Raw genomic sequence first — 23555 nt, 5'->3', positions numbered from 1 at the left:
GTCAGGTGAATCTCCTGCTCGCGGCCGAGTTTGGGGAAGCTGCGAGAACGCCAAGCGAGAGGTGGCAGCAGCGAGTCGCCGTGCAGCCCGTTGGCGGCCGTCGGCCCGTACCGCTGCCGCCTCGGCTCAGCCCGGCTGCAGGTAGCGCCGCCGATCCCGCTGCAGGGCCCGGCATGACTTACCCGGCTTGGCGGTGCGGGGCTGTGGGGGTGCGGGGAGGATGGATGGAAGCGTCGTGTCCCATGGGATCGGCCCGCCTGGCCGCCCCTGGCGCCCGGGGACACGCGGGTCCCTCCCTCCCTGCGGGGCAGGTGCTGGGACGGCGCGGTCGGGCAGCAAATGACCGGCTATAGGCGCTGCCCGGGCGCCTCGGCCGCGGCTGTGGCTGGCCCCAGTACCGCGTCGATGTTCAGCCCACTGCCAGCGTGAATTAGCAGAGGTTACCCCGGGCAACAACCCAAAAAATTGCGTGGTTTTGTTCAGGTACCAAAACTCCGAGCGGCGAGTTGAAGGGAACCGTGGAGTGGCAACTTTCAGGTGAGTGCTGCAGTTGCATTCCACACAAGTTTCTCAACGAAGGGTTAAGCGTGCGCAGGAGTAAAACATGACTTCCATATTCCTTACCCCATTTGCTCGCAAGAAGACTTCTGAAAACATGGTAGGATTTCCACCTAGGTTTCCCAAGCATGGCAAGAGAGACCCGAGGTAGACACGAGCCGGAGAATGAGCTCTTGCTTCCCTGTTGCTGTCACCGTTTTGGCTGGCAGACCTCAAGTTCCCAACCCATGACAGCAGGAGCCGCGGTCACTGCCGAGGGGCTGCTCCCCACCGACGACCCCCGCCCCAGGGTGCGCTCCCACACCTGCGCCCTCCGCCCTGTCTCCCCCTTCCCCAGTAAATCAGAGGCCCCCCCCCCCCCCCCCGCCACGGGGGTCTGGGGGAACACGGGGACGCGCCCCTCTGCGGCGATGCTGGGGGACCTGGCCCTACCCCGGCCCCGCCCGGCAGAGGCGGCGGCGCCTCATCGGCACCGGGGCCGCCCGCCCCCCTCTCTCCCCCCCAGCGCCGGCTGCTCGGCCGCGGCGGGCGCGCTCCTGCTGGGGAGGGGACGGGCAGGGAGGGGCGGAGGCAGGCGGGAGGGAGGGAGGCAGGGCGGGCGGGAGCGCGGCGGCGGCAGATGCTGCGGCGGCGGCTGTGTCTCCTTCGGCCACATCCCGCGGCCGGTGCGCCCGCCCGGCGCGCTGCGCTACGGCGCCGCCGCGCAGCCTGCCCCAGCCGCCGCCGCCGCAGCGGCCCCGCGCCTCGCCCCAGCGGCGGGGCGGTGGATGCCGAGCCCTCCTCGCCCCGGCAGCCAGCGGGCAGCTGTCCTGCGGCCGAGCCCCTCGGAGCCGGATCGGCGCGCTCGCAGGGACGCGGGGACACACGGGCGCACTCGGGCGCACACGCACGCCCTGGGGGGGGGGGGCAAGCCGAAGATGCTGCAGCTGGGCAAGGTCAGGACCTTGCGGTGAAGCCCGGAGCCGTCGCTCGCCCCCCCCCGCTCCCCCCCTTCATTCTCGCTTAGCGGACTGAGGATTTGCTGTTGGGTTTTGGTACATGTTTGGGAGCAAGCAGGCTGAATCGGCGCCGATCGGTGAGTACGACAGGCACCGTAATGGTGCCAGGTCCGTCCCCCTCCCCCCCACACACCCTTCCCGCCTGCGTGATATTTCTTCTCGGTGCGGGGTCCTGCGCTGCTCCCCTCGGCGAGGCAGCCGGGCTGGGCTGGGCTGCAAGTAGCGGTGTTTGTGCCCTCGGCCGAAAGGTAACGAAGTGCGTTATTTCCTCACGGTTCTTTCTCCCGGGCCTCCCCCCTCCATCGCTTTCCTCCCTTTCTTTCTACGTTAGTCGTTGCTTATGTAGGGCATCCGCGGCACCGTGTCTCCCGACGCCCTGCACTAATGTGCTCGTTACGGCGGTGAAGTCATGGGCCAGGGAGAAGGAGGAGGAGGAGGAAGAAGACGAAGGGGCCTGGGGACCCGCGGGCGGGGGCAGCGCCCGGCCCTGCGCGGACCCCGCGCCCTGGGGCGGCTCCGAGCGACGGCTGCTGCGTGTTTCTGTGTGTCTGTGCTGCGTGTGTGTGTCTGTGTGTGTGTGCCGAGGGGTGTGTGGGGTGTGTGTTCTTCCTTTGAAGCCACCGTCTGCGAAATCCTGCGCTCGAGGAGCGGGCGGAGGGGGTGGGGAGGGGAGCCGCGATGTGCGCTGTGATGTTTCGTTGATCTATATTTAATGGCTGAAAGGAGAGATGCTTTTCTTTCCTTTACCCTTACCTTACTCTTATTCTGGTGTGTAATGTGCTTGCATCGATCGGTCAAATCGTAGCTTCAGCTGAATCAAGTCACCACAGAGGAAGGAGGTGCAGCGGCACAGGCAGTACATGTAATACACAAATTCTTCTGGCCGGGGATCTTGGAGAAAAATGAAGGAAAAAAAAAACAACAACAACAAAAAACCACGCTAAGAGGGATAATTTTAGAAACCATGTTAAATTTCCCCTGGAGGGACTGGAAGGACGAATACATGGAAGATTGTAATACAGTATCTTGTGCAGTTGCATTTTCTTATACTTTGTTAGGGTGTGCTTTGTTTGGATTCAGTGTGTCACGGTTAACCCTATGCATTACAGAAAAAAAAAATCCAAAACTTGGAAGAAATATTTAGAAATGAATAGGCTCCTTTATTGAACACCCAGCTCTTAACTTTAGTAGCTGTCGTAACTGATATCTGTGCCCCTTAAAACATGTATGCCTTTTTGTTGGCAATAACAAGGTAAAGTAAAAACTTCACATTGCAGGTTTATTTTCAAAGTCTATAGGTAGCTGTATGTGAGGGGAAAACAGTGAGTCAGCCTGAGCTCTGCTTTGTAGCAAACCTCTCCACAGGGTACGTCAAGACTTACGTACCTCAAGACAGAGAGAGGACAACCCAGAATTATATGGAGTTTATGTAAGTCTCTTGTGTCTTTTGCAAAATTAAGAGAGGGGGGAAAAAAATCTTTATCATTCTATAAATCAGGATTTATTCATCCTGTCTTAAAAAAATAAACTGATTATGTAACTCACATAGGCTGGGTTTGTCTTTTTCAGGCAGCCTTGTTAGTTGACCAGTGTGTAAATGATATGGCACGAAGGGGTTAAGGGCAGGTCTCCAGCGAAAGCTGCTGTATATCCTACATGTGTGCCTCTGAGACTCAAGCGGCTTTAGGGCTTTTGTTGCTTTTACACAGGTTATCTGGGGAGGAGCCCCAACACTAAACTCAAACCACCTAGAAAGACTGCGATATTTAAGCAAAACATTATACGATGGTGAAATACCCTTGTAAGACTAATTTCTGAGGCAAGCTGGTGAAGCTGTCTCATTCCGGTCTGTGAAGGACAAGATCCTTTGGGAGCCTTGACTGACTATCGGCTGCAAAACTGCAGAGAATTTGCAATCGATCATCATCATTAGTAAGAAGTTGATTAATAGCTCCAGACTGGGTTGAATGTGATTGTGTTGAATGTTGTAGTTCCAAAAGAGGAGATCACATCTTGGTCACGTTGTTCAGAGATGGTTTTTGCAGTCTGTTATATAAGAGAGGCTTGGAAAAAAAATTGAGTAGCGGGCTGTGTTATGTATACCTACGGAGGGAAATACCCCCCAAAGCTGCTAGTAGGAAGCAAAGTATTTATTTCCAAATGCCAGCTGCATGACTTTTTGTGGGTTGTAAGAAAGATGCTTTTGGGAGAGGACTCCAGCTACAGCGCTCGAGTTCTGTTTGTCAGGTGCCTTAATAGATGCTAAAAGCAATAAATAGCTCATTGGTGACACAAGCCTCTGACTTCTGCTGTGGGTTTTTTTTGATGACAATACCAAGATAATTTTGTCCTCACATAATGAACTCTAATGGACAAAATAGAAATAGTAGCAACTAAAAAAAAAAAGGTATTTGCATAATTCTGATTTGCATAATTTACCTTTGCCAGTGGATAGTATCAATTTAATGATTATGGTTCAGTGTTGAGTATTTGTCGCTCAAGACACGTGTGGAATCAACTTGTGCTACAAAGGAAGTGCTGAAGTAGTTTATTTTAAGGGTTTTAAGAAAAGCTTTTTTAGGTAGGGATGTAGATTGGCATGTAAATGGAGCAGATAACAGAATCAGCGGAACTCATGAGTGTTAAATTTTGCACTAAATTTCAGATACATTTTCTATTTCATGGTTCAGTGTGATATGATTTTTAGAGCCGATCACTTGTGGAAATTCCAGCATATCTTTGTTAGGATTTCAAGCATATGTTTCTATCCTAGAAGCAACTGTTTTCAGGAGCATCAGCAAGATAAGGAAAATACATTATTACAGTACTCTTCACTTAAATAAGGACCTGTGGTTTTGATGCCTATTGATTGTGCTTGTAAGTCATGAAGATTTTGATATTTGAAATTACAGCTGAGGTTTGACAAAAATGAAAGTGATTTTTTTTTCCCTTGAAGTTCTCAGTAAGGTCTTAGTAGAGGATGATTTTTGGATGCTTATTTAACTGCATAATATTAAGTTTACTAGTAGAATTATTAATAACATACAAGTAAATAGACTTTAATAAAGACAGCAGTTTTAAATATGGAAAATTTTTTTCTTAAGTGACAGAATGACTCTCAAATGGGGCTAAACCACATTTCCTCTTATGGATGAGATTGATTTTGTCATGACAGAAGATGTTATACCAGGAAAAACACTGTATTTCTGACCTTTTTTAACGGGGCCATGGTGGGAAAAGTATTTTCTCTCACATGAAGTCTCCATGCAGGACAGTTAAGTAGTCCTCTGCTCATACACTGCAGAACCACAGGACCCTTTGGCCATATGGCTCCTTGGTAGTTAGGCTTACCTGGAAAGAAATCTGAATGTAGCATGACACACTGGAACAATTTCTTCCATCCCCTTGGGATGTACTAACTTTGTGTAGTGAATGGGTTGTTACAGCAGATTGCCTGACCAGATTGTCTGGCATTATGCTGGACAAAATTTAAATTCAATAGTATTGAAAAGGAAATGTGGTATCTGTTTGTATGTAAACCAGTTGCCATATTAATAGATTTTTTTTTCTTATATAAACTGCCAGTTTAGTCTAGAACTAAGAAAAAGGGAAACATTTCATTATCTGTGAGAGCAAGAATTTCATATTTGTTTAAATTGCTCTTGGCATGGTAACTTCTAGTGCATCCTACTGGCTCTTAATCTGCCTATTCTACTTACAAAATTCTATTATAGTAATAAGCAATAACTTCAAGAGACATAAAGCATGGAACAGAAGATATTGTCCTTTTGGTTGCTGCCTATTTTATTGAAGTGCCTGGAAAAAAACAAACCAAACCAAACCAAAAAAACCCAAAACACCAACCTAAATACCCCCAAGAAACCCCCCAGGTTTCTAATGAAACTTTAAACCTTTGTACTTCTCAGAGCTGCCAAAACAGTGTTAACTTTCTAAAATTCATATATAAAATAAAATAACCACGTTTGATGTTACATTTTGTTTTGGTTTATTGTGTTAATCATGCTAATTCTACTATAATGAACTATTATTTCCACTTGTTTTGTTCATTTTAAGAAGCCACAAATATGTAGAGTTTGACTTATAGCATTCAAAATCAAAAATAGATCTGAGACCCAAAGAGGCTTTACATAAAACATTCTGTAGGGGAGGATTTTGCATTTTCCCCTCCTATGTTTTCGATGTTTTTGTCTTCCACTCGTTTTTCCTTGCCAGATTTACAGTTTTTCTTCATCTCCCAAAAATCTTCACAGTGCAGCAACTTCCTTTTGGTTAGGAAAATTACTTTTGGAAACTGACAGTGTAATTTAAATTTTCCTGCTTAATGTAGTATAAACATGTTTTTTCAGCCATGGGTACTTTCTACTGTTCAAAAACTGTCAGTTGCTATTCAATTAAGTAGCCAAGATATCCTTTTAAGGCTGAGTTTTTGAAGGCAGCCAAATGAAATAAACAGGTAGTGTAGATATATATTCTGAGGGGATTCTTGATTGTTTTAAACTCAATAAGAGTTAATGCTTACACATTCTTTTATATCAGACTCAGATAGTTTCATTCAAATTACTAAGATGCTTGGGAAAGTAATTAGAAATAGGTTTCAGTCTGGTAGTAGAAAATTGCTGCACCTTTTAGCTCCAGTAGGATGATTATAGTTTGGTAATCTTCCTCCTGTAAAAGTATATGTTTTCCATCAGAACTAGCAAGCAGTTTGGAAGGGTGGCTGGCAAGGATGGTCTGAGAGGTAACTCAAGGCTCCAGACAATGAGTTTCAGGGTCTTTTAATTCCTACTTCCCAAGAGAGTTCTATAGTTTTTGAAGCTGGGTATCTGAAAAGTAAGAAAACATACACTGAATGTTATAAGCAGAACATGTGAAATTTTTAGTTTATTTTTACAGTTTTCCAATAAAATGCTGAAATTCATGAATTTATGTATTTCTGATATGCTAGCTGATCTGTAGGTGCCTTTGGGGCTTTTTTGTTTGGTTGGTTTTTTTTAATATATGCATTAATTTAGATTTATGTGAGCAAAGAGTGTAACTTTTCTGAAGATGCCACAAATGAATCAAATCCTAGCATGTTGGCTGGGTAGTAAACAGGTTTCTTCAAAAGCAGGTTGTTGTTGTCCTGGTCAAATTTGCTTGTTCAAAAATAATCGTTCTTCTTGACAAGAGGTTAACTGTTACTTTACCTGTTTGGCATATGGGAAGGCAAAAGCTTTTTCATGCTCTTTTTTTTTGGCGTGAAAAATGTCATGACATTAGATATGGATGTTGATATTTAGTGAAAAGCAGAGTGAGAAGGCAGAAGGCTGGGTCAGAGAATGGTTATCTAAGGAAACAACAACTTAAAGGTTTTCAGCAATGGAAATGCCTCAGGACTAAACATGTAAATCTTGCCTGTACAAACCTTGTTGTTGTCTTGTATGCCAGAATTTGTAGAGTCAGTTTAGATAAGCAGATACTTGGAGACATTCATAACACCATCACTTTCTCACTTTTCTTATGCCAACCAGGCTTCAGGATGACTTCGAACGTGCCTAATGGCATCATGTAATTTGTGCATGGCTTGATACTGTAGTAGGTCAGATTCTGTGTGATCAAGAAATTGAAGTCTCATGGAAAGCTGGAGTTGGGGCTGCTAAAAAGTGTAGGTACTAAATACAGTGGTATGTCTAGCGAATTCTTAAAAATCAAAATCTAGGTTAATCTGTGAGCATTTTGAAAAATTTTACCAAAATGTTTAGTCATATTTGATACTTCCTGCATACTTCTGATGAAGCATCTGTATCCTTGATCACCACATGATGGTAATCTGAATCTTCAGTTCAGTGCCTAACCTTGTCTGACCTACTGTGCTTAGAAATGCAGTGACTAGAACAAAAAAAGTTCTGGGTATTTTTAAAAGTTTGTGTTTTAATGAAGGAGGTTGACAGTAATTGATGACTCGTGGAATTCTTGCTGCAAATAGTTTTGAAGCCTGAGTTACAAGAATAATGTGATTTTATATGTGGATTTCCACTGCAGTGCTGCTGTGTGTCATCTGATGGTACAGGGCAAAACTTGGAATTGTGATAGTGCATGTCTTCTTTGTAAGTGTCAAAAGTCTAGGATAAATTCTCAAAATTTTCGTCACAATTAAAGCAACAGAAGACTGTTTGTTTCTGTTTTCTTTACTTCTGACATTTAACTGTGTTAACCTTCCCAAGAGAAAGATTTTGAGTAACAGGGTTGGAAGTCCTGTCCTGCTTACAGATTTCCAGGTTAATTCCAGATGCTTCTCAGCAATGTCTGTGTGATTTTCAGATGATAAAGTTTGGTCCACTCTGGAGAAAAAAAAAGGGGGCTGTAATCCACCACACACCTTGAGAATTAACTACTAGACATGCATTCATTTTACTGATGACTTACAGCATCCTATAGTTGAATGCATAGGAGATAGGCAACACCAATTCCTCTTTTTCTGACATAATAAACATGATAGTCCCTTACAGATTTTATAGATTCACTAATATTTTTTTTGGTTGGAAGTGTTTCTGACAAGCTTGGCAGCTTATTGCACTTATTTTTCATTTCTGACTTCTACTGCCTTTACCAAGAACAAGTAAATTATTGCACAGAGCCTCAGGAGTCTTGGGGGACTCTGACTTTAATCTCTTCAAAGAAGAATGGACAGGTCGAGCTTCATTAGAAACATGCATGTCTAATCAAAGGGTAAATTTAGAATCACAAGTTTTAGAATCACTGGCATTAAAAGCAGACTCATGATACCAAAAAATCTTGGATGTCATGAAGCCATGGTGTATTTGCAAAGCTCAATGCACTATTCTGATAAATAATTGTTTAATACTCTCAGGTACATAGACCTTCCTGATATGTGTCATTACATAGCTTTTTCAATTAAAAAAAAAAATCCAGATAATGCAGTTCTGGTCGAATTATGGAAGTCTGTTATCCCGATTGTTTCCACTGGGATCCTGTGCACTTAATTCCATGCAGATTCTCATAATGAGCACCCAAAGGATGGACAATACTCTTCATTTCAGAAAGGAACAAACATTTCCTTACATTCTATGTATCCTATGTAGCACACGTCTGTTCAGCAAGTACTGTGTGTGGATGAAGTGGAAAGCTATAGTGTAATATGTAATCTTTACATTTCTTCTTTGCCTTTCTTGGAGTTGAGTTTTGATTAGTTGGCTTACATGTTCCCTCTCTATAAATACCTTATAAGTAAAGGTAGCCAAGAGTAATCTGCATATTAATTCTTACTTTTCTATCCCTGAGTCTTGGAGATACTGTGCATGTATAGGTCTTGCTCTTTTGTTTTGTGGGTTTTTTTGTCCTGTCAGTCTGAAGATATGTGATTTTTTTGTATTGAGTAATAAATATTTCTTTTATTTCATGTGTATCAGAATAACAGTATATGAACTCAGCAGAGGAGACATCTATTTTTGTGTGATAAAAACAAAAGTCCAGATTGTGATCATGTTCTATGCCTTCAGTTTAGCTTTGAGTGGTTAAAACTTTACACAGATACATGAAGTAATTCATTTGATTTCCAGAAAAAAAATTATGTACTCAATTTTTTTTTTTTTTTTTTTTTTTTTTTTTTTTTTTTTTTTTTTTTTTTTGTGAGCAAGTGCAACACCAGTATTTGAGGGATATGCTATACCTGACCATGACAATTAAGTGCAACATAAACTTGACCTACTCTTAGGATTTTGGGACATCTTGGATTTTTGAGACCTGGCATCTCTATCCTCCTAAACGTGCTGGTGCCATTTCATTGAAAAGCCGGCTGAGCAAAGGCACTTCAAAGAACCTGATTTTCCTGTTTGTGTGTAAAGCCCTTACATCTCCTTACTCAGAGGAGAACTGGCCAGTGAGGGGGAGCAGGGTTTCCTTCACAGCTGTGTTCTGCCCACTGGAGTCCTCAGGCTGACATTGCTGATGGATCACTCTGCCTGAGACTCTCAGCAGTCACCCCTCTAAAAATATCCAGGGAGGAACTACTTGGCTTTTGATCAGAGGTGATGAAAATATTTCAGGTCCCCAAATGACAGATTGTTGGTGATCTATTGACAGAACAGACTTGGAGCAACGAAGTTTGTCAAGGAGCCAAAGAGTCTGCAATATAAATTGCTTTTACATTTTGGGGCTTGTTTTGTTTTCATTTGGGGTTTTTTGTTTGTTTTTACTGTACATAGTGTCCAAAGCAAAAAAGGAAATCTGAGATACTGGTTATAGCAGGCCAAAAAAAGGCTGGAAGGGAATTTGGGACAGGGAAGCAGACTGGAAGGCATAATTGCTATGTTGTCATGTTTTCAATGAGTAGGAGAGATGCTAATTTAATCTCTCAACACAGGTAGCTGATCCAGTCTGATGATTTCTAGCAAACACTTTTAGAAATATATTTTTGGGATTGTTTTATTTACTAAAATGCTAAAAGAATTGCTATCAGTTCTAACAGAACACCTTGCACAGATAAACAAAATAGAGTTTGAACATGTTTAAGAAATGCATGCATGCATATATTCTACTTTAGTGCTATGAACACATGTGGAATTAGTTGCACCTCTGTCAAATGTAAAAATTCCTCTCTTGCATGCACGTTACATAACTTGCATATTAATCTCAAAAGCAATGTAATGTTGTAATCTCCCCCAGGCAAAACCCAGTTGTACTCTTGTTGAATTTGGTAACAGAAATCCAACTGATTCTATGGGACCCCTGTGTTTTACTAGGTGTCCCTTAGTAATTTTTTTTTTCTATTTATTCAGCCTTCTTTCACTTGATTCTTTAGTAATTCCACAAGATAATGTTTGTCATGAAACAGTTGGTATGAGCTTTTTCAGTGGTTCTGTTGTGTTTTGTGGTTTTTGGTTCGGTTTTTTGGTTGGTTGGTTTGTTGGTTGAGCTCTTTTTGTTTGGTGGAGGTTTTGCTTTGTTTTTTTTTCCCCCTCCCGCCCGAAAAATTACAGTTATTACACTGTTATCATAAGACAGGCAGGACAAGTAAACTCAGTCGTAGTTAATAGTTTTTGTATTATTTGGTCAATGTATGAGTTACAGGTGGGCATAAAAATGCTAGAAAAGTGGGAAAGAGAAAGAAAAGATCAGAATACTAGTTTGTTTAGCTAACTTATCTTACTGGAAGATTCTTCCTGACCTGTAGAACAGTATAGATCTGCAAGTATAAGGTTTGTTTACCTCATAGTATAGTAGGTTTGTCATCAAATGGAATTGCTGTCTAGGAAGTTGTATAGACCTCCTTAAACAAGTGACTTGAGTTTATGGAAATACTTGTTTTTGGGAATAAAGCAATTTATTCTTCCTCTTCTGCTGTTTTTAAATTCACTTTTTTTATAAGGTATTTAGCATGCCTCCAGTAAAATACTGCAACACAAAGCAAGGACTCCTGATTCTTGGAGGGCTTAATATTCTCATCATAACATTCAAGTATCCATGTTTTTCAAATACTTTTCTAACAAATCTTTACTTAAATGTAGCCTTTTGGTTCCACTTTGGATTAAATAACTAAATAGTATTAGCAGATGGCCAAATATAAGGGTTTTTTTTGGTCACATGGCTTTGTTTAGGAGTGTCTAATTTCTATACACTATGCAATGCATTCATGTTTTTGCTAAACAAAAAAAGAGAATGGTGGGTATTAAAAAGATGAGTTGACCAGTAGGAATGGGAAAAATGGAAAAGTGACACAGTCTTGAATGCAGATGTATAGCTATGCTTCAGAAATAAATGCTGTGTCTAAAACCTAGATTGTGAATTACATTGCGAGTCTCTAACTCTTTCACATCAACTACAGTAAGTTGTACATTTAAGGGAATAGGACACAAAAATAAAATTATTTTAGTCATCCTCAAACTCCATGGCAGTAGTAGGAGATTTATTGCAGTGATATTGCTTCCATTACCTCTCCCAAAACTGGACACATGTCTCAAGTCATACCATTCCAATATGGAAGGTTCTTGATGAATTATATAGGTGAGCTGAGGTGCTGTCACTACCACTAACTTCTGAGGCTGATTTTCTGTCTGAAGGGAACAGGCACTGAAAACCTCTACCACTTCTATGTCCACTTTTCTACCTTTAAGTTTGTTCCTGCACCTTGATACAGAACCTGATGGATGTCTGTCTCTCATACAATCTACTTAAGTTGGTTGTACAGTAACTATTTTGAACTACTGTAGTCTTGTTTCACTGTAAGAAAACAAACATTTTTTGCTTTTAAAAACCAGTAGAGAACTTTCTCTGAGTTTCCGGTGGCTACCACACTTCCTAACAACATGACTGGAAATTCATGAAGTTCAAATTCTCTCTCATTTCTATTTTAAAACTTTTATTTGAATAACAATGTCCCACAAATAAATACATGTGTATTCAAGAAGCATGGAGAAGAATGATTATTTCTGATTGTGTTATCAGTATCCAAAGCTTGCACTTCTGTCCATAGTCTGTGAAAGGAAAGGGTTAGAGACTTGTGTTTGATTTCACAATACCAGATTTTAGATACAAAATGTATTTCAGAGGCACAGCTATGCATCTGCATTTCACAGGAACCATTGAAGAAAGGAAGGCCAGCACAAAGCTTTTTCTTTTTTGCACATGAATCATTCTAGAGCTCCTTCAAGAAGGTGACTTACCTTGCTGAATGAATTTATAGAACATGGTACAAAATTTCTAATGTTTTAATCTTCACATTTTTCATACATGTGTAGAACAGAAGAGTAAAAGGGACTTGCAATCAAAAGTCTGAGCATTTATAAATCCAAAACTTCTGAAGTTTGAAGAAATATGCAGAGCTTTTAATAGTACCTAAATATGACATTCAAATATTACCCAAAACGTAACAGGCATATAAAGCAATTCTTTCTATCTCTTTATTATTTATTTCTGCCAGGCAGGCTTCCTATTTTGAGTAGACTTTCCATTTGGTTGTCTTGAAACAGTCATTAGTGGGTTAAATAAAATATCATGGAAATTGCTGTGGCCTTATGAATTCTGTTCTTGCCTTTTTAGATACTTTTTTACTATTTTAATAAGATCTATAGCTTATGATACTACTTTACCCCTGAAATGATTTCATGTTGCAAAAAGATATTGCGAGGGGCCCAAAGATGCTACTTCTAGATGCAGGCTAGCTCGTAGTGGAAGTCTCAGGAGACTCCTTCAGTATGCTTGTTTGCAGCTGTTGTTTCAAACTTTCTTACCGTTCTGCCTACAGGAAACCAAACTTCTCAGTGTTTGACTGGAAGTGTATTTGCTTCTTTTTGATACTGAATTTCAGTAGGCTAGTTTTGTTATGGAACTGGACCTTAGCCCTAAATTAGAACAGGACCTTGAAGCTAGCTGTAAATATCCCAGTGTTATCCACGTTGAAATACAGAGTGAGCTCAAGACTCCTGAATCTGTCTGTGACTCTGCAATAACAAAGAGAACCAGAGTCTGGACTGTGCTCCAGCACTCTCTGCCTCTGCAGAGTGGTGTGTAACCAATTCCCTCCCGGGGCGCATTTAGAAAATTGCGTGCTGTAGCTTCATTAACTGCACCATGTATGAGGGACCATATGCAAGAATGCAGATGGAGGAACAGACTGGAATCATCTAAGCAATCAAACATAGTGGTGGCTCTTTATTTTGTATTACATCAGTGTTTTGACAACCGTACTTAGATCACAGCCCTGTTGAACCTGTGCAGTCCAAAACATGCTCACAGATGGTCCTTGTGCTGAAAAGTTCAAAAACCTATCTAGCAAGACTGCTGAAGGGAAAACAAGTCAAGAGAGGCTGAAAATAGGTCAGGAACAAGCACGAAAATAGGATCCTGGTTGCTTATGTGCTCTGTCTCCTAGGGCATGTAGCCCTTTCCATGTTGCTTAAGCAAAAAGCTTACACTGCTCTCAGTGCATGGGTGGCATAAAAGTTAACTTTTGTTTGACTTCAGCTGTTTTTTTCCTAAACAAGTAACAACATATTTTATGTGATGTAAGAGGCTTTTTTCCAAAACAGAAAATGTCATTAGTGAGCTTTCTTAAAGAAAATCTTTAAGAAAATGAAAATAAGTAAAAAGAGAGTAATTTGGAGGGGTGTAAACAAGGCGGGGGGAGAAGTAAACTGTGCTAGTTCCCTTCTCTGTGAGAATTTTAAAGAACAAAACTAGAACTTACTTTGGTAAGAATAATGAAGCCCTGGAAAGCATCAGCAAACACCCTGCTGCTGGTCCCTTACTACACTGTTGCTTTATTGTATTAACTTAGGGTGTGTAAGGAATGGCATTATACTCATTTGCAGGCAAGAGTTGCTATTGTTTCATTATGTACTAAGAGAGAAATGGACAGACAACTTCTGCTCAAGCCTTGCTGTGGTACCAATAGTAATCTTTTCAGTCCTTTGTTGTTTCAAGCAAAAAGGAGCCATTTCAGAGCAGGAAGGTGAGGGACAAATGCTTGAACTACCTATATCTATAGGTTTTCTTCTTTTAATAAAGGTCAAGTTGATGTTGGGGTAAATAGAGATTGATTCAGCAAAATAACTAGCATATGTAAGCCCTAAAATATTTGAACAATATTTCAGATTTTTTTTTCACTTTCACAAAACAATAATACTATTCTAATATTTGTCTGAAAATATCTCAGCACTTTTAAGATGGTTTCTCACAAGTGGTCTTTTCTGATATAGTATTTTTGGGCATTCATTTTGTAAGCAGAAATGAACAAACAAAATACTAAAGAAACAAGAAGGAAAGAGAAGGGGAAGGGGCCAAGGTGGCTGAGCATCCTAGGCTTTGGCTCAGTGGATCAGAAGGTAACCATAGAATTTTCACCATAGATTTTTCTTTGTAGTTGGTTTATCAGGTAAAAGTTGCCTTTATCACTTCGTGAGTTTTAAATAAAATAAAATATCTCAGCAAATATAGGTAATGACTTTGATGGCAAGAATATATAATCTTTTTGGACATACTATAGATTGTGTTTATTGTTCTGGAATAATTTACAGGTAGCAATATAAAATATTCTCAAAACCATAATTAATGCAATATTAATTTGAAAAAGAAAATGTGTTAAACCTAACAAATTCCATGAGACTTCAGTTAGAGCTTTTGTAGCTGCTGCTCTTTCAGTCAAAATAATAATTAAAGAAGGTCTGCTGAGCAAAATTAACTTAATTTATTGGAGAAATCTAATTTACTCAACTCTATCCATTTATGTACTTGTAGTCAGCCTTTATAGCATGGTCTATTGAAATTCACAGAGAATTTTAGAACATCTGCCTTCTAATTATTCTAAATATCACTATCCTAAAAGCATGTGCATAAGGCAATTACCCCTTATGGTTTTTTACATTTTTATTCTAGGAGCTGCTCAAAGCATGTCTTTGTTTTTCTTATCCATTGTTCCTTTAGGTTGTCAGATTACAATCACAAGGCTTGTGGAGTTAACAAACCACTTACACCTCAAAAGGGTAACTACAGCACGAATGACAACGGTGTTTCCTACAGATATAATCTGAAGAGAATATTCATTTTAAAACCCATAGTTTCTTGGAGATAAGTTTGTTTACCCATGTGTGTGAATATAGCAGAGTACATTACCTCCTTTATCCATAGTATAGGTATTTTTTACGTACTCAGAGAATGGTTAGACTTCGAATCTTTTTTTTCTACTTCCAATACTCTGTCCTATAGTTCAGCATCTTTCCCTGACATCACTTTGTCTCCTCTCATAAGCTTTGCTCTCGGCTTTATTTCCTGTGTTTTCCGCTACTAGCTACCTTGTTTTGGATACTGCTTTTGGAAATTGCGTTTTCCCGAGTCAGGGCACAGACTGCTGTTAGTGATGGAAAACCTGAGCTCACTCATCGTGACTGTGGTAACATTAAATTCTTTGGCATCTCATTATTGGTCTGTGACTATCAAGCTGTCTCAGGATGCTTCCATTACGGCCTTTCTTTTATTCTGGTGTGGACTCTGTTACAGATGCAACAACATATCTGATTAAATGCTAATAAACGGCTGATTTGGTCTTCAGAACTATCTTCTAGACAATAGTTTCTTCCAGCAGCAGAAAGTGATACCTCTCTCTTTCTCATGCGTTTCTGCCATATTTGCTCACTGAAGAGTGGAGGAGTTTATACTGATCCTCTTTATCATGGCATCTGCCCATCATCTACTTTAAAAATTCTACTTATGTTCTAATTGTATCAGATTTAAAATCTCTAATAATTATCTTTGAAAGGTCATGGCTATCATGGGAGGTTCCTGAGGACTGGAGGAAAGTGGACATCATCCCTGCTGCCTAGAAGGATGATCTGGAGAACCACAGGCAAGTCAGTCTCACCTCAGTCCTTGGACAGGTGATGGAGAAAATCCTCCCAGAAACACTTTCCAAACATATGAAGGACAGGAGGGTGATTGGAAATAGTCGTAATTGATTTATGAAGGAGAGGACAAACTTTGCCAGTTGGATGGCCTTCTATGATGAGATATGATGACCATGGGGAATCAAGGAAGAGCAACAAGTGTCATTTATCTTGACTTTACAGGATGCTTTTGACAGCATCCCATAATCTATTCACACTCAATCTTTTAAAGTATGGAAGAAGAAAATGTACAGTGACATGGGCTGAAAACTGTCAGATCTGCTGGGCCCAGAGATTGTTGTCAGCAGCATGACATCCAGCTGGAGGTCAGGCACTAACAGTATACCCCAAGAGTTTCTGTTGTGTCCTGTATCGTTGGACATCTTTGTTCCTGGTCTCAGTGATGGGACACTGACCTGCACTCAGCAAGTTTGCAGCTGGTACAAAACTCAGAGGAGTGGCTGATATACCAGAGGATTGTGCTGCTGTTCAGAAACATGTCACCATGCTGGAGAAAAGAGAAGGAGGAAACTTTGTGAAGTTAAATGAAGGCAAAATGCCAAGTTTTGCACCTGGGTTGGAATAACCTCTTGTGCCAGTTATATGCTGGGGCCAGCTGGCTGGAAAGTGGTTTTGCAGAGAAGGATCTAAAGTTCCTGGTGGATGGCAGCAGTGTGCTCTCATGGCAGAAAAGGTACAACAACTTCCTGTGCTTCAGAAAGAAGTGACTTTTTCATTCTATGCATTACTGGTGAAGCCATGTCTGGACAAATGTGCACAGTTCTGCTGTATTTCATAATTCACATTCTTTGACTTAAGCATTGACACCTTCATTGTTTCAAGGGAATTCAGATATTAATGAACTGTGGCATCAGTTTAACTTACTTCATATTGAAAAAAGAACAAGGCTTTAAACCAGGAATGGAAGCTATTTAGGACCATGGAAGAATCTTGGGTCTGGGCCTCATGTGTTTCCATTGATGCTTGCCTTCAACACAGTAAACAACTGGTTTATCTACAAATGAGAATCTGTGTGTGGTCTTCAGATTGTTCATTAAGTGTGGTGGTCATCCCAAGGCTGTCACTTGCATTAGTTACCATTGCTTGTTTCTTGATAGGCAGATGGAAAGGAAATACCCTAATGCTGCCTGAAGACTTAGATATTTCAGGATATAAAGGAGCTTTACATTATTTCCAGTATGGCCCAGAAGACAGCACTAAGTGTGCTTGTGCAGCACCATTCAGCCTTGTCTGAGACTGCCTCTTCTACATTCAGGAGCTAGTCTTCTGAAATTCAGAATTCACAGTAGCTAGAGCTGCATCCCTTAGGAGCCATCATCAGGATTTTTCAAGAGTCTCATTACTGTTTTCTCTAAAGGAGATGCTGCACAATTTTTATTAACAATTGGTCTTCATTTCATTTCACCAGTCACTGATACAGAAGTCTAATTTGAATAAAGTGTTGAGTAGGTCTGAAATTGGTCTGATACTGGAACTGGAGAAGTATATGTATAGAGTCATAGAAAATGATATGCTGTGTTGGAAGGGGCCTATCAGGATCATCGAGTTCAACTCCTGGCCCCATACAGGACACCGCAAGGATCAGACCATGTTCCTGAGAGTGTTTCCCTTATGCTCCTTGAACTCAGACTGGCTTGGTGCTGTGACCACTTTCCTGGGGAGCATTTTCCAGTGCCCATCCAGCATCTGGGTGAATAACTTTCTTCTGATATCTGACCTAAATCTCCCCTGACTCGGATTCATGTCAAGGATTTCCTTGAGTCCTCTCACTGGTCACGAGAGTGAAATTGTTAGTACCTGTCCCTCTTCTTCCCCTCCTGAGGAAGTTGTAACTACAGTGAGGTCTCCCCTCAGTCTCCTTTTCTCCAGGCCTAACAGACCAAGTGGCTTCAGGTGCTCCACTTACAGCTCCCTCTCCAGACTCTTCACCATCCTTGTGGCTGTCTTTTGGATACTCTATTACAGCTTAATGCCTTTCTTATACTGTGTCACCCAAACCTGCCCCCAGCACTGGAGGTGCACCCCAGTGCAGAGCAGAGCAGAGCTGGACAGTCCCCTTCCTTGCCTGGCTGTGATGCTGTGCCTGATGCCTCCCAGGACAGGGTTTGCCCTCCTGGCTGCCAGGGCACTGCTGACTCAGATTCAATTTGTCATTGACCATGACCCCCAGGTCCCTTTCCACAGCATTGCTCTCCAGATTCTTGTTTCCAGTCAGTCTGTCCATACATCCAGGGTTGCCCCATCCCAGGTGTAGAACCCCTCACATTTACTTGTTGAACTTCATCCAGTTGGTGATTGCCCAGCCCTCTGATTTGTTGAAGTCTCTCTGCAGGGCTTCTCTGCCATCAAGGGAGTCAAGAACTCCTTGCCATTTAGTGTCATTAGCAAGCATATTTAATATTCCTTTGAGTCCTGCATCCAGATCCTTAACGAACATGTTGAAAAGAACTGGGCCAAGGATATAGCATGCCTCCTTTTTTCTTCTACTCCTGGGATACCCTAGACACCCTAATCTGTGTGTTCTGGCAGTTTTTTTATTGCTTTCTTATAAAAATCAAGGAGAGATATTGGCAGCAAAAGACCAGTGGTTGGAAAGTTCTGGAATAATGACTTGCAATTTCAAATAATTCTAAAAATAAACACATCACAGTCAGAATTTCTGTGATATAATTGATGATGGGAAATGCTTCTTCAATATTCAGATTGCAGAATGTTTCGGGATTTTTTTCTTTAATAATGAAGCATCTAAAATGAGATAATGCTTTCTGCTTTGTTTTGAAGAAGTTGTGTAAATCTGCTTGAAATGCCCTTTATTTTTAGATACAGAATGATAATAGCAGGAAATTAATGCTTCATTCCTGATCATATTTGTGTTGGACCTGAAGACTATGATCTACTGAGGTCTGAACAGGCAGTTCCTCATTATATAGCATAGAAAATGTCATCCTAATACCAACTTAGTCAAAAAGTCAGAAGGCAGCTTTGCAATAGAAAGTTTATTTCCCTTCATATTTTGTGTGGACAGGATTTTGTGGGAAGGTGTCTGGAAAAATGGTGGCAGATTGGATTATAAATTCTACTTTTATTCAGAGAACATGAACAAAATTTAGCTTTCACTTTATAAAAATATATCCGTGTGACAGTAGAGGCTTGGAATATTATTTCACAGTGTTGCATGGATGGGTGGTCTGTTATTTTTCTGACTCTCTTCTGGGTTGGTTAATTTTCTCATAAACTAAGTAAAGCAATAATTTTTATAAAGACACAGTTATGTGGTGATTCCCTATGTTTTTACAGGGGAGTATTACTTGTCGTCTGTTTTTCTAGTTGTTCTCACAAACCCAAAAGTTCTGGGCTGGTGGAATTGAGATGAGCAATCTGATCACAAAGAATTAAACCAGAACCGATCTGATGTATTAGCTTTGCATTCTTGCATAAACCTTTTTGCAAAAAGCTTCACTGGTTCAAGGCTTGAGTTCTGGGTCATAAGCTCTTCTAAATTTTTTGATAAGTATCTATCTTCTGAACTGTTTCTCTGTGGGAGCAAAACCTCTCAAGGGTGCCAAAAACTGGTTTTGCTTAAAGAAGCTGTTGGGTCCTACACTACTAATGTCAGAAGTGGGAAAGTGCAGGTCACTGATTGTGCCCTGAAAGCTCTTCCTGCTCCCAGTAATCCAGGTACCTTTAAAATCCTTGGTCCTTTAAATTTGATTCTGAAGTCTTTCTACTCTGTGATAATAATCTTTTTTTTTTTTTTTTTGTAGGCTTTTTTTAATTCTAGGCACTAATTATATGATTGACAGAACTGGCATTGGAAACCTTTTTTAGAAAAACTTCGTTAATCTTTATTTATAATTTCTCCAAATGGGAATAATACATCATGTTTCTATTGTCACACAGAGCATACACTAAGAGAAGTACTGTTTATTTGACCAAGGCTTCTTGTTCCAGTAGGCTCTAGATGTCTACAAATTGTAGATTTTCCCATTCCTTAGTAAACTCTAATCTTGCCCTTCACCATTGTCAAGTTTTAAAAAGGCCCAGCTAGCCTTAAGGACACCCTGCGTTTTAAAGGGAAACAAAAGCTAACCAAAACCAACCTAACCTCCCCCTCACCCCAAAACCCTGAAACAGAACTCGGAGGTAGGGAAGGAGTTCAGTAGTGGAGGTTGGTGCAGGGTAGAAGTTCCAGGAACAGGTTCTCTTAGTAGTTTCTTCTAATTGACTTCTTGTCATGTAGCTACTATTTAAGAATAACTAGATCAGTTTTTTGTTTTGTTTTGTTTTGGGTTTTTTTGGTTTTTTGTTGTTTGTTTGTTTGTTTGTTTTTCCCTAAGAAACACTGTTTTCTAGCAGTTAAACATGTGCATGACAAAGTATTGCCAACTGAACAATGTGTCAAGCTGCATCACTGCCAGTCATCTGCAGCTAGGGGTGATGAGGACACTGTCAGAAGCAACTGGCTTGTAATTGCTCCTGCTGCCCCTTGTAAGAGACATGAAATGTGCTTTGTTTCTTGTCTCTCTCTGTACAGGTGTGCCAAAAATACCTGGATGTGCTCATGTATTTTAAGTTGAAATATTCCTAGGAATTCTTCTCAACAGCAGCCTTGCACACAACTCCAACAGTTGTAGAGGTTATAAACAGTAATGATGTGCCTTTAATCATAAAGTGATATATCAAAGTTGCAACCATTAGCACAGATTAAAAGCTGGGAAAGAATGTTTTCAGGAGTTCTGTAGGAATTTGGAAAAATCTGCTATAAGATACGATTGTTTAGGGAATTTGTATATGACCTAAGACCAGTGCCCCCAACCTTCAAGGTATGGAAGATCTTTGTATTTTGGTCAATACAATCATCTTGTTCACAATTACTCTCAAAATTCTGTTGACATTCGTGGAACTCTTTTCATAAGTAAAACCAGTGGGATTTTCCCCAAATGATATAATCTCCAAAGGAATTTAATAATCTGCATGTATTAACAACATTTACAGTTCATGCTTAAGATCAATATTTAGTCTACAGGAATTGTGAATCAATTACATGACCTGCCTAAAGAGGACCTTAGGAACATTGCAGACTTAGGAGCCTGAAAAAAACTTCTCTTAAAAAAAAAAGGGTAGCATTTATTCTTAACTGGGAATGCTCATTTTGAATAGAGTGCTGAGAAAACACGGTAAAAAGATTAGCTAAAGCTAAAGATTGTCTCAGTAAAATATTGACTTGTTAGAATGGCAAGGCTAATGGGCACAATTGACAAAATCAATTTGATTTACCAAGAAGTTTTATTTATGAAGCTAGTCATGGAAGTGCAGAGAATATCTGATGTCATTTCTAGGAAAGAGCAAAACTTAGGGATTAGAAAAAAGGAGGAGGGATGAGTCTGTCCCAAACAAAATAACATGCTGTTTATTGGGTTAAAAATCAAAGGATTCTTGCCCTTCAGTGCAATCATCTGAGACACTGCAGGTGTATTGAAAGAGCCTTTCTGGAGTGAATCATGATCTAGAAAGCACACCTGCAGAAGATGATAAAGAAGCTTAAGCTGTTTTCCTTTGCCAGATGATTTAAATTATTGCAGACTGTTAGTACCTCCCGGGGAAAGTGGTTTCTGGTGGATGGCTTTTTGATTTTGTAGCAAATAACAGCAATGAGATTTGGAGTTGGTAGCTAATATGAACAAATTGATTTTAGAAATTAATTTAGACTTTTAATGCTTGTTGTAGTTCATCATGGAAATAAAACCATCAAGTTATAGTTGTCTGGATATATTTCTTGAATGCTATATATATATTTAAAATACATAAACAGTATGATTGGTAAACTATTCTATTGTGAGTATCGAATGCTGGTATATTCTGGCCTTACTACTGAATTCATTACTGAGCTAATGCACTTCAGAAATTATTCTTTAAGTTGTTCTCAGTTGCTCACTTGTGTTCAGTGTGCTGGTTGCATATTCTGTCCTTCTTTTTGAAAGAACACTTGAAGCTTATTTATTTCTACTTAAATCACCAAACATAACACTATTGGTTACATTTTTGATTTTATTGCTTCTATTACCATTGGTTCAGGGATGATTCCAAGAGAACCATATATTTATAGGTAGAGTAAACCCTGGTTTCATTTGTTTTCATTTCATGACAGTGGAATGTAAGAATCTTATAAAAATTAAAATCATGAACAAAATCTCATGTGCAGCTCTAAGAACCTACTTCTTTCTCCATCTGAAATTCATGAACTATCAGGTTTCCATCCTACTGTTGAAATATTCCACAAAACTAGCACCAGAAGGCAAATGATAGTATTTCATTGCCTTTTCTCACTGTTTTTAGGTTTTTACTTCTATCTGCTTCTCAAAGCACAAGGGAGATTTTGGCTTCAATAGGATTCTTGTTAATGTACAGTTAAAGGTACTGGATGTAGTCTTGATGATTCTCTGTGTTGGTCTTTTGTTTGTCTGTTTGGTTTGAACATTGTCTTAGAACAGTAAGGGTCATAAATGTCTGTCCCAAATCTTGGCTAATTGAGTTACTGCATAATGAATGTGGGTTTTTCAGAAAGCAAACGAAAAAAAGTGTTAACTGGTAACAAAATTTGCAGAAGATGGAGTTGGTTTTGTCTCTGCTAAGTTGTTTGCTAAGCTGCAGAGTGAAGTTGTTCACAGGTGTATGATGTCACCAAATATGACAGAAACGCAGAAAGACAGAGCCAAATTCTGCGGGGTTCTTTTTGTAATAAATGTTTATGATAACTTTCTGAAACAAACTACTTTGGTGAGGTAGCCTTAAAATTATAACCTTCTGTACAGAAAGAAATACAAGGACCTTTGCATTTTTGCAGAAGGATTGCTCTGCATAGTGCATTTCTGTTACAGAATCATAGAATCATTCAGATTGGAAAAGACCTTTAAGATCATTGAGTCCAACCATCATCATTTAGACATCTCTAAATACCTAAAGGGGTGGTGACTCCACCATTTCCCTGCACAGCCTGTTCCGATGCTTGACAAGTTTTTCTGTGAAGATTTTTTTTTTTCCTAATATCCAATCTAAACACCCTCTGGTGCAGCTTGAGGCTATTTGCTCTTGTCCTGTTTTTTGTTACTTGGGGCAAAGGCTGACCTCCACCTGGCTCCAGCCTCCTTTCAGGCAGCTGTAGAGAGTGATAAGGTCTCCCTTGAGTCTCCTTTCCTCCAGGCTACACAACCTCAAGTCCTTCAGCTGCTCCTCCTCAGATCTGTGCTCCAGACCCTTCACCAGCCTGATTGCCCTTCTCTGGACACACTCCAACCCCCCAATGCCTGTCTTGCAGAGAAGGGCCCAAAACTGAACACAAGATTAGAGGTGTGCCCTCACCATGGCCGAGTACAGAGAGTCAGTCGCTGCCCTGGTCCTGCTGGCCTTTTGGGCACCTTCTCTGTCGTAACTTCAGAACTCATTCCTAAACCTGACACTACAATCAAGACAGGCTTACTGAGCATTTTGGTACTTGGCAGTATCTGAATATCCAAATACTTAAAAAGATACGTGCCACTCACTTTCTTAATAATATTATAAGGAACTAGAGTTATGAGGCTTA

General features: G+C 40.6%; 1 protein-coding gene across 4 annotated transcripts in view; it reads left to right on the top strand.

Moving 5' to 3' along the window:
• The first annotated feature begins 1360 nt into the window (after positions 1-1360).
• Positions 1361-23555, top strand: part of CTNND2 (catenin delta 2) — a 640488-nt gene continuing 618293 nt past the window's right edge. For 2 of the 4 annotated variants that reach the window (XM_066186189.1, XM_066186180.1), the window contains exon 1: positions 1361-1633. In XM_066186189.1, the coding sequence (XP_066042286.1) occupies positions 1597-1633 (37 nt within the window). In that variant the 5' untranslated portion in view covers positions 1361-1596. Of the gene's footprint in view, positions 1634-16600; positions 16647-23555 lie in introns of those variants that run through there. The other 2 variants (XM_066186212.1, XM_066186194.1) reach the window with 2 other exon arrangements.

This window comes from Chamaea fasciata, unplaced genomic scaffold (genome assembly GCF_029207755.1).
Source record: "Chamaea fasciata isolate MVZ Bird 193981 ecotype frontalis unplaced genomic scaffold, bChaFas1.0.hap1 SCAF_1, whole genome shotgun sequence".
Classification (NCBI taxonomy): domain Eukaryota; kingdom Metazoa; phylum Chordata; class Aves; order Passeriformes; family Sylviidae; genus Chamaea; species Chamaea fasciata.
Note: the sequence above shows the minus strand (reverse complement) of the source record. Positions and strands in the feature narration are given on the sequence as shown.